Genomic DNA, 9,781 nt, shown 5'->3' with positions numbered 1-9,781 from the left:
TGGGCACTGCTGGAGGAGGGACAACAGCTCTGACCTCACTGTCTCACTCACTGCAAGGCTCTGTTCTCCCCCACATCATGGTGCAACACTTCCTCTTCCTGTGGCGGTTATTGCAGCTTGCAACGAGCAGCGGCGAGGCCACTGAGCCTGAGAGTGTCACTTCTGCTTGGCCCTGCTCAGCAGTGCTTCCTCTGAGAAGGTGAGGGGCCCTGGGGACAGCTGGCTGGGGATGGGGGTTGCAACATCGTGAGGACCTTTTTCCTGGTTGCAGGGCTGGGGAGATCCTGGTGTGTCTCCTGGGGCTGAGTAAGGATGGGGCCAGGTCTGTGGCCACTGGGCGCAGCGGCTGGGACCCCCAAAATGGGGGCACCTCTGGGTGCAGGGCTGGGGTGGGGCAGGTCGTTTCGGCTGCTGTGGGAGTGTGGATGCAGGTGGAAAGGGTCTGTCTGCAGAGGAAGGGCTGTGCACAGGCAGGGCAGGACAGGGCTGCACAGCAAGGCACAGGCAGGGCGATGGGGATGCTCAAACCTGCCTGTTCAGAGCCCTGCTCTCCCTGGAGATGGGGGACTGCAAAAGGCTTCATGAAATGTTCACTGCACTGCCTGAGATCCCTGGCTCTGGGCTTAATGGATCTGCTGGTACTGGCTGTGCAGCTGCCAGGTAGCTCATCCCCTTCCATGGGCTGCAGCTTAATAACCCCTGAGGCTCCACAAGCTCCTGAACCAGCCCAGGGGACCACTTGCTCCTGGCCCAACTGTCATGTCAGATGAATGCTTTTAGCTTCCATCACAGTAAATACTCACGGCTGCTGCAGGAGGGCAAAAGACTAAGTCACAGGGATCCATGGCTGCTGGGTAAAAATCCAACATTTCATGGCCACTTCCTGCTCGGGACACCCACATCTGCATTTCCGGCGTGCTGGTGGTAGCTTGTTTGTGCTTCCCTTGAAGAAGAGGAGTTGTTTCTGTTGGTTTTTGAAAAGGCAGTCTTGCAGGGGAGCATAACCCACTGCGACCACCTGGGATTATACCAGCAACGCCCCCGCCCCGCCGCCGCCCGCCCCAATCTCTCCTGTCTACTTGTTGCTTAGACCCCCAGGAGCAGCAGTTTTCTGTCAGGTGCATGTGCTGCAGGTCAAATTTGAGTGCAGCTGGTTGGATACCACGGCGAGCAGGTATATTGGTGCTGCAGGAGCCACAGAAAATGGTTAATGTGGAGAAAAGAAGCCAGTGCTGACCTATGGCTCCATGTCAGCACCCGGGGGACTGGTGGAAGCACATGGTGCTCCTGTGTGGACAGGAGGGGTTTTCACTCCTTCAGCTTCCCTAATACCGAGGGGACCCTTCCCCACTGCCTGACACCCCCCCCTCCCCTCCCCCCCCACCTGCCGCAGGCATTTCTGATCCCGACTGGAGGCTGTCCCTGCATCCCTGCTCCTCACTCTTGCCTTGGTCCACAGGAGCCAGGTCCTGAGAAGCTGAGCACTTCGTGCAATCCCTGAGGATGAGAAAACCCTTTTCCCTCTGACTTTAGATTTACATGAGTGCTTTTAGATGGAGAACAGAAATGTCACTTAAATACGGGTATTTAAGAAAGGTTCATGCACACAGATGGCAGCTAGTACCTCCTGCTCCTTCTTGGCAATGATTCTGTGCCCTTGAAGCTGCAAAACCCCAGGGCTGCTGGGGAGGGAGTGCCTTGCCAGCTGTGTGGCACCTGCGTGGGCTTGCCACCAGTGGAGAGGCGGAGGGGCTGCTCTGCAGCCGGAGCGTGTGTGGGGAGGAGGTGGCAGGGCTCACTGCCAGCAGAGGAACTGCTTTGCAGATGGGTGGCTGCCACTTCGAAGAAGAGCTAGAGTTTGGCTCATGGCTGGGTTGATGATGCGCTGCCACTTGTTCATAGGTCAATTTGCAGGCCCTAAAAATGTTGCAGGCAGAGAGCATCTCCTCATACAGCACATGCTGCTAGCCAGCTCTGCCCAGACCTAAGTATCTGTTGCAGCACCAGAAGAGGACCACAGCAATAAAACCATTGACTGTTTTGAAAAGGAAGCGTGTACCAGGCTATTTCAGGCCCTTGCAGGGTTGGTGAGTAGCCGAGGTGTGTCCCAAGAGGCTGGGCAGGGAGGGTGGGTGGCAAGGGGTCCTGTGGTGCTACTGCTCTTCTCCCTGTGACATTTTGCTGCAGGTGGCATGAGGGATGCTGTGCCAGAGGCGCATGCAGGTTGTGCTGGCCCTGTGTCTGCTGCTGGTCCTGTGGCAATGTTTCCGAGCCCCCACAAATGACCTCAGCCCTTTTCCTTGGGCTCCCTCCCTCCTCAATGCCTCGACTGCCCACTGCACTGCCCGTTCCAATGGGTCTGCCTGGTTCAATGCCCGCTACAACATGGCAATGGGACCTCTGCTGACAGGCACAGCCCATGAGCTTTCCTCTGATGTGGTTCGGTGGTGGCTGGTGAGTAGGGGCACAGGCAGGCGCTCAGGGCTCTTCCTGGGCTCCACAAATCTGTTTGTGGTGGGACAGGGCCAAGGTCAAGTCAGACAGATGTGATGGAGGATGAAGGGGATGCGGGGACCCACAGCTCGCACCCCCTCCCCACCCCCCCCCGGGCTGTGTTGCACCCTTTTCTTAATATCCCATCAAATTTTTCTGTGCCTTTCTTAGGCCTCCACTGGGAGGAGTGGGGCTCCATCCCCCTGCTGGGGATACTGGCAGGTGGGGTGGGGTGGCTGATGCTGCCTATTGCTGCCCTTGCTCCTCCAGAGCCTGCAGCGTCCCCTGAGTGGCATCCAGCTCCAGGCCATAATTCAGCAGCTCTTCACTGTCCTCCCAGCCCAGACCAGTGGCATGTGGGACCCGTCTCGCTGCAGGACTTGTGCAGTGGTGGGGAACTCGGGGCGGCTGAAGGGGTCTGGCCACGGGCTGCAGATTGATGCCCATGACTGGGTGCTGAGGTGGGTGACCCAAAGGGACTTGTCTCCCGGGGACTCTGGCATGCCCCTGGCCCTGGCCACCCTGTCAAATCCACCAGCGCAAGCCCTGCGAAGGCAGGGAGGCTGCTGGCCCTACACCCTGGAGCCACCCCCACCCCAGGGCACACATCGGCCCAGTGTTGCCCTTTGTTGCTGGCCAGGGTGACCTGGTATCCCTGCCTGGGATGGGCATGACACGCACCTTAATTTTGGGATGTGCCTTCCAACTGTCCCCTAGGATGAACAGAGCAAAGATCACTGGCTTTGAGCTGGATGTTGGCATGAGAACAACCCATCACTTCATGTACCCAGAGAGCGCAGTGAACCTCAGGCCTGGTGTCCACCTCGTCCTCGTCCCCTTCAAACCACTGGACCTGCAGTGGGTGGCCAGCGCCTTCTCCACCGGAGACCTCACACAGTGTGTCAACTTTGGGGGAATGGCATCTCTTGTGCTGTGGAGCCGGGGGAATGGCATGGGGTGGTCCTGGGGCCCCAGTGTCTCACTGGGGCCCTGGCACCATGGGCCCGGTGGGACACAAGGCCCCAGGGCAAGGCTCCTAGCATCCCTCTGCGCTGTAGTTTGGGGAAGTGGGCACTGACCCATCCCCGCAGGGCTCAGGCATCCTGCAGTGCCAGAGGTGGGATGGCGGCTGTCCCCACTGTGGGGCCATGGGCTTAATGTGCCCCTTCCTGGATCCAGGCTAGGGGATGCTGCTGGGCCAGCCCAAGGGGCTGGGGGTGCCATGGGGGCCAGGTGCTGGCAGACACAGCTACCCCCTGTGAACCAGCTGCCTCCAAAGAAGAGGCCCCAGCAGTGGGAGCACCCCCACGCTCACTGCTGTCCTCTGGCTTTTGCAGCACCTACATGAGAGTGAAACAGTTCATCAAAGCTGACAGAAACAAGGTAAGGACGTGGCTGGCTCCAGCTCCTCCTGGGCAGTCAGGGCCCTCCTGGGCAGGGGCCAGGCTTGTGGTTTCAGTGGGATGCAGGCAGCATCAGCAAGCAGGAGGGATGAAGGCTGTGCTGGTGGTGGGGGCTGGCTGTCCCGTTTGCAGCACAGTGAGCAGCTGGTGGCACCTCCCCTCCCCACTCAGGTGCTGATCCTGAGCCCAGCTTTCCTCAAGTACATCCATGACAACTGGACCCAGGGCCATGGGCGGTACCCCTCTACCGGCTTCACCGCCCTGCTCTTTGCCTTGCACACCTGCCAGCAGGTGAGCACAGCCAGCAGGACTGCGCGCTGCTGCTGTACCACCACTGCACTGCTTGTCTGCACGCTCTCGGGCTGATCGAGCGCCAGCACAGTGATGTCTCTCGCTGGCGTGCATGCAGGTGTCCGTGTTTGGCTTTGGAGCAGACAGTGAAGGGAACTGGCACCACTACTGGGAGAAAAACCGCTGGTCTGGAGCCTTTCGCAGGACAAGGGTCCATGATGCCGACGTTGAATTCAGCCTCATTGAAAGACTGGCAGCTGAAGGCAGGATTTTATTTTACAAATGATGCATTCCCAATAAACTGAAGCCAGGCCATTAGCACAGGCACTGGCAGCCCTCTACACCGCCAGCAGCTGCCTCAGCTCTTTAGCTTGCTTCTCCCTCCACCAGCATTGCCATGTTCCCAGGCTCACAGACCCTGTAATCCTTTGGGTCTCAGTGCTGCTTGTGCTGGTCCCACCAGCTTAGCACTGTGTGTGCTAGGAGGTGACGCACTCCCACAGCACCAGGGACATTGCGTTTGGCTGGACACAGGGTTGGCATGGCTCTGCCCACGCTAGCTGGGAGAGAGGAAGGGGAGAGGGTGGGGCTGGAGGTGGGCAGGAATCCACAATATTTTATTTTTCCCCATTATTTTCAAACTTCTCCCAATATAATTTCACATGTGACACTTTACTCACTTGTGTAGATCACTAAAAAGAAAAAAAAAACCAACCATCATCATGGTATCTACATACTTTGCCACAATGCAGCTGTGTTTTTTTAACTATAATTTCCAATTCAGTACCAAGATTAGTTCAAATAATTTAATTATTCTTCCAAATGCTTTACCAAAACACACAGAGGATGGACTTTATTTCAAAATATAAACACAGGGGAAGTGAAAAACACAATCCAATTTAAAAATCAATTAAAACCCCAAACTTTTTTTTTTCTGAAACATCAACTTGCATCTTTCCTAAGAGCGATCTGGAGCAACTGCAATGCCCCACAGGACAGTAAGCACACCCCAAGTGCCAGGTCTCAAACACATTGCCCAGGACAGCTGGAAGGAAAGCACACGGGATTCAGCACATTTACACAGAGGTCTGGCATACAGCATCAGCACACTCAGAAACATTTTTAAGAGAAATTAAAAAAGCTACACAGTGTTGCTGTCTGTCTAGACAACACCTGTCTAGACAGGTGTTGATGGCAACTTCAATCCATTCCAGGTCTCATGCCAATACAGTACCTTATTCCTGGAGGCAAACAGAATGTAGTGTCTCCAGCATCACTTTCGGGAAGGGGTGGTGGAACTTCATGAACATGGACTGACACAGAAGGGTTTTTACAGTAGGGTCTGCACAGCCAGATGAGATGGCTAATCGTCAGAGCAGCAAGGTTCAAGCAGTTCCACAAATTAAAAGCCAAACAAAGAATGATGGGACAGTAACATAAGAGCGGTCAGGTTCATCTGGCAATTCCAAACCTCTTCTCCTGTGCACTCAGAAGATCACTTGTGTTCCAAAAAACCTGTTTAGTTCTCCTCAGAGTTTTTTTTGTGGGGTGAGCTTATTTATGTTGTCTTCCCAAGTTCAATTTTCTTCTGGATAGAACGTGCTGAGTGATAGATCAAGGAGTCAATGAATCCTGCAACTAAAAGGAGAAAACAGACAGATCAAGCCAGACATGCCTCAAAGAGAGGAAAAACCCCCAGGGAAAAAAAACACAAACCTTTCTGTCAGTGGAAAGGAATTCCAGCTCCCCCTGACAGAAGACAGCTGCTGCTGCTCAGAAGAATAAGGTCTTAATCTCATTAGGACAGACAAGATCCAGCTTGCAGGGTGGAGGTGAGCATACTTATCCAGAAAAAGATCTCTTACAGAAGTAAAAATGAGACAGGCCAAGTCACATATATTTACAGAGGAGTGAGAAGAGCTTGGAGAAGCAGCTGATGTGGAGAGCTTTATGCCATGTCGTTGCCCTGACCCAGCTTGCCAAGGGCACATTTCCCATTTCTTGCTCATTTCACAGTAACCTTAAAGCAAGCTACTCTACCTGATGCTGTGCTTTATGGATGCCCTTTATTGGAGACTACCCTGTTCACAAGGGCACAAGGCAAAACAAACCGCTGCCTTTAATTCTTTCTGCAGTATTTTCCCCAATCTCTCCAGCACTGAAGAAACCTACTAATTCAGTGCTTATTTGGGACCACAGGAAAGCTCAGAATGGGTCTATTGCACCACAAAACCCGGACAAGCCTGCATCCATCGAGGCGGCTTTCACAGGACAGAAACCCTGAGCTCCCGACAGGAAGGGAACACAGGGTGCCAGTGAACAAAGGTATTTTCAGTGCCTTTATGAAGCTTCATGCTCTTTTTTCTTTTCAACACCTCAGTCTAAGGAATAACTAAGCAGTTGACACTGCACATACAGACATTTCAATCCTATATAAAGAGTAGGAGCTAAAATGGGAACTGAGCTTTGTTTATTGCTGTAGAACATGGAATTATTGCCCTTACTATCTGGTCTCTGAGTAATGCTTCAGATGACTGTCTTTCGCAGTTGTTTTGCATGGAAATTATCTCTATTTGTGGAATCAATTTGATGCTGCAACACAAAAACTGTTACACAGCTGATTTAGTCTGTACTCTACTCTAGAATATAGAGAGTCTGAACATGGTGTATGGCAGCAAACACTGCGAACTGGCTGTCAAACCTAACTGGTGCTAGAGGGCACCTTGCATTTGTCATGAAAATAATTTTTGAAAGCCCTTCCCTGAGCCAACCATAGAAATGAATACGGTCAAATTTATTAGAGACAAAAATCCTGTTTAACAGTATCAGGCTAACTGAGCATTGTGACACCTCAGGTGACAGGAAAACCTTGCAGATAAAGGTATTATAGAATCATAGAATCACCTTGCAGATAAAGGTATTATATGACATATGTATGTGATACAGTAGGTGGCTTCTCATGTCCAGTAAGATCTGCTGACCAGATCTCCAGGCTGGCCCATCACAGACTGTTTCAGAGCACCCTGGGTTATTAGCTGCAATGCAAGGCTGGACCAAGGCTGGGCTTTGTCACATACATGAAGCTCAGCAGATACTAGCTGTTCCAGAAGCCAGTACTGGGAATGAAGTCCAGAATGGCTCTGCAGGAACAGTGTCTCCTTACAGGTCCCTGTCCAGCTGTGAGGGCTACTTTTAGCCCCTGCTGAGTGCTCACTGGAGCTCCTATGTCTGGGAACACAATCTGAGACCTCTGAGGTGGCTATGCCCATGGCAACCTGGGTTCACAGATTTTACTGGCTTTGGTTCCACATGAAAACAACTATCTGCTAAGAGACCCAAGCTAGCCCAGAAAACAATACAGATACATTCATACGGTATGTCAAAGACCACATTATTTGAAAACAAAATGTCCTGTAACGCATCAAAATGAAATATTATAATAGGTTTACATCACAATGAAATACTATAATAGGTCTACATCATCTACAGCATCATGAAAGTCTGCAGTGCTAATTACAATCTGATGCCACTCCTATGGCTCTGCAGAATGTGCAGAACATATCCTCTCCTGAAGGCTGAAAAAATCTCTCCCCATTAAACAGGGATTTATTATCAGCCACGCAGACTTCTGAAAGAGTAAGGTGGCAAATGCTTACACTTCAGAAAGAAAAAAGATTGAAAGATGCAATACCTGTAAATATGCCTCCGACAATGGCACAAACTCCTGTAAGAAAGTGTGTAAAGGACCTAGAATGAGGAAAACAATTTGAACAACCAGCATGAGCTCAGATACCAATGAGTCAGATAAGTAACAATTAACTAATAAAAATTAATTTGTGATGATCATAATGTTCATCATAGCATGTAAGTATGCATTACATAAATATTAATAGCTGACAATTAGATTTAACAATTAACAATAACCCCTATTGGCTACAGAATGGAGTTCGTCACTGATAGTGTGACTGAACAGCGCTGAGTAGCATTAGAGCTCTAATGAACTCAATGGCAACTCTAGGAGGCAAGTACTGAATCTATAAACCTAAAGAAAGGACTTTTAATCCCTAAGAATTTATCCATTCCCACCCAGACCGAATGCACAGCAGGCTTCCGTAACACAAAACTAAGTCCTAAGCACCTGTTAATACATTTTAAGGTACTGGCCATCCCTCATTATGATCCTAAAAGATCAGACAACTACTGCCCCTTCCATTCCCCTGCAACTACATGTCCGTGATTAGCAGAGGAACTGGAAAGAACAAAGAGGTTCCACACTGACTACAACATGCAGAAAAGCTATAGCAAATGCAGAGTAAATAACCAGGCTAGATCAGTGTGGGTGCTGCTGTAGGTGCTGGTAAGGTGGGTATGCTATATAAATCTAGTCTTTCCATTAAAAAAGAACTTTGAGGAAATTAGTCTGAATTGAGAACCTTTATATCAGACTTCTGCTCGCTGTAGCAGTTTCCTTCTCCATCTTGACACTGGATAAAATGCTTCAGATCATATCAGAAAATCCCCAGTCCCTTTCAGATGTTCACACAGAGAGGAACAGCCCATGGGAGTGCCTACTTCGCTTCCTCTTCACTGACTGGGAAGGGGCTTGGATGGCTTTCAGGCATTCGCACTGTCATGTCTAAGCAAGGATGGAGTTTTAAACGATGCAAAATGACATCATCAATGGAGAGTGAATGAAATCAACTGAGACGTCTCTTACCTGTGCTTCTCTGTCAGCTTCACCATCATGGGTGAAAGTTCATATAGCACAAATACACCAGGCAGACCCTGGTCTCCTAGGAGCCCGTTGGCTATCTTCTCATGCCGTGTAACTGAAAACTGGTTAGTCCTTACCACCTAGAAGGAAACAAACACAGTAAATGTTGTTTTGTTAACGAGCAGTAGGAGAGCCTACTAAAACATGAGTTCAGCAAACCATATCACCAATGTAGCCCTGCTCTCTCACTCGTGGGGGGGCTTGACAATGGTTACAAAGGGTCATAAAGAGCACCATCAGGATCAGATCTATTTTTACTACAGGCTCTCATTTAAAGCCCCAGCTAGCCCAAAGAATGAGCAATGCAGTAGTCACGAGGCTGGACTGTTTTGGTCTCTGCTGGCAAGTAAAGGCATAAGCTGTGCCTCTCGACCTCAACCCCAAGTCCACATCATCCCCTACCAAAACACAGTCCACCTAAGGCATGCTTCAGGAGACAGCAATGATGTGAGAAAGCCATATATATTCAGGACTGAGGAAAAAAGGAAATAATACATAAAGGCAGCAGCGTGCCAGGGCTGCAGAAGGACACGGATTGCCCATCTTTACAGAAATGAAGATCATCCTGCAGCACCCTCCTGCATCCTGCCCTTCTTCTACACGTTGTTCATACCAGTCCTATTCCTAAAGCAAATAAATGGGGTTTCTGTAAAATGAAATTGTGATCTATCATCCCTAATAAGCTACCTGACCCAATTACGATCCAAGCTGAGAGAGATATTATCCAGTTTCTTTACCAAATTCCACATTTGGGGGTTCCAAGTCCTGAATGTATAACACAGTCCTGGGTATACATCTGGCAGCACACTTGAATCCATAG

At 50.5% G+C, this 9,781-nt stretch overlaps 2 protein-coding genes across 7 annotated transcripts in view; one reads left to right on the top strand and one right to left on the bottom strand.

Moving 5' to 3' along the window:
• Positions 1–28: 28 nt before the first annotated feature.
• LOC142064200 (CMP-N-acetylneuraminate-beta-galactosamide-alpha-2,3-sialyltransferase 2-like) lies at positions 29–4,528 on the top strand. 6 transcript variants are annotated; one of them, XM_075108848.1, is made up of 10 exons: positions 47–199; positions 1,091–1,174; positions 1,460–1,543; positions 1,937–2,087; positions 2,188–2,454; positions 2,764–2,954; positions 3,211–3,390; positions 3,831–3,876; positions 4,068–4,187; positions 4,306–4,528. In XM_075108848.1, exons 5-10 carry the CDS (start codon positions 2,200–2,202, stop codon positions 4,471–4,473), a joined length of 960 nt encoding a protein of 319 aa, XP_074964949.1. In that variant the 5' UTR covers positions 47–199; positions 1,091–1,174; positions 1,460–1,543; positions 1,937–2,087; positions 2,188–2,199; the 3' UTR covers positions 4,474–4,528. The 6 variants fall into 6 exon arrangements, with proteins under 6 accessions (XP_074964955.1, XP_074964951.1, XP_074964953.1 ...); XM_075108850.1 differs by lacking the exon at positions 1,091–1,174 and having other exon boundaries at positions 41–199; XM_075108849.1 differs by lacking the exon at positions 1,091–1,174 and having other exon boundaries at positions 42–199; positions 1,937–2,100.
• Positions 4,529–5,010: 482 nt separating this feature from the next.
• Positions 5,011–9,781, bottom strand: part of ERGIC3 (ERGIC and golgi 3) — a 30,392-nt gene continuing 25,621 nt past the window's right edge. Inside the window, exons 11-13 of the mRNA XM_075108847.1 lie at positions 8,905–9,041; positions 7,879–7,934; positions 5,011–5,825 (exon numbers count right to left, since the gene is read on the bottom strand). Of these exons, the coding sequence (XP_074964948.1) occupies positions 5,746–5,825; positions 7,879–7,934; positions 8,905–9,041 (273 nt within the window). The 3' untranslated portion in view covers positions 5,011–5,745. The remainder of the gene's footprint in view (positions 5,826–7,878; positions 7,935–8,904; positions 9,042–9,781) is intronic.

The sequence above is a fragment of the Phalacrocorax aristotelis genome, chromosome 13 (genome assembly GCF_949628215.1).
Source record: "Phalacrocorax aristotelis chromosome 13, bGulAri2.1, whole genome shotgun sequence".
NCBI classification, from domain to species: domain Eukaryota; kingdom Metazoa; phylum Chordata; class Aves; order Suliformes; family Phalacrocoracidae; genus Phalacrocorax; species Phalacrocorax aristotelis.
Note: the sequence above shows the minus strand (reverse complement) of the source record. Positions and strands in the feature narration are given on the sequence as shown.

Excerpts from the sequence above, each read along its gene's own strand:
- LOC142064200 (XM_075108852.1), top strand. The coding sequence starts at position 2,200 with ATGCTGTGCCAGAGGCGCATGCAGGTTGTGCTGGCCCTGTGTCTGCTG. Across the intron at positions 2,455-2,763 it reads ATGTGGTTCGGTGGTGGCTG|AGCCTGCAGCGTCCCCTGAG; the intron begins GTGAGTAGGGGC and ends TTGCTCCTCCAG. Across the intron at positions 3,877-4,067 it reads TCAAAGCTGACAGAAACAAG|GTGCTGATCCTGAGCCCAGC; the intron begins GTAAGGACGTGG and ends CTCCCCACTCAG.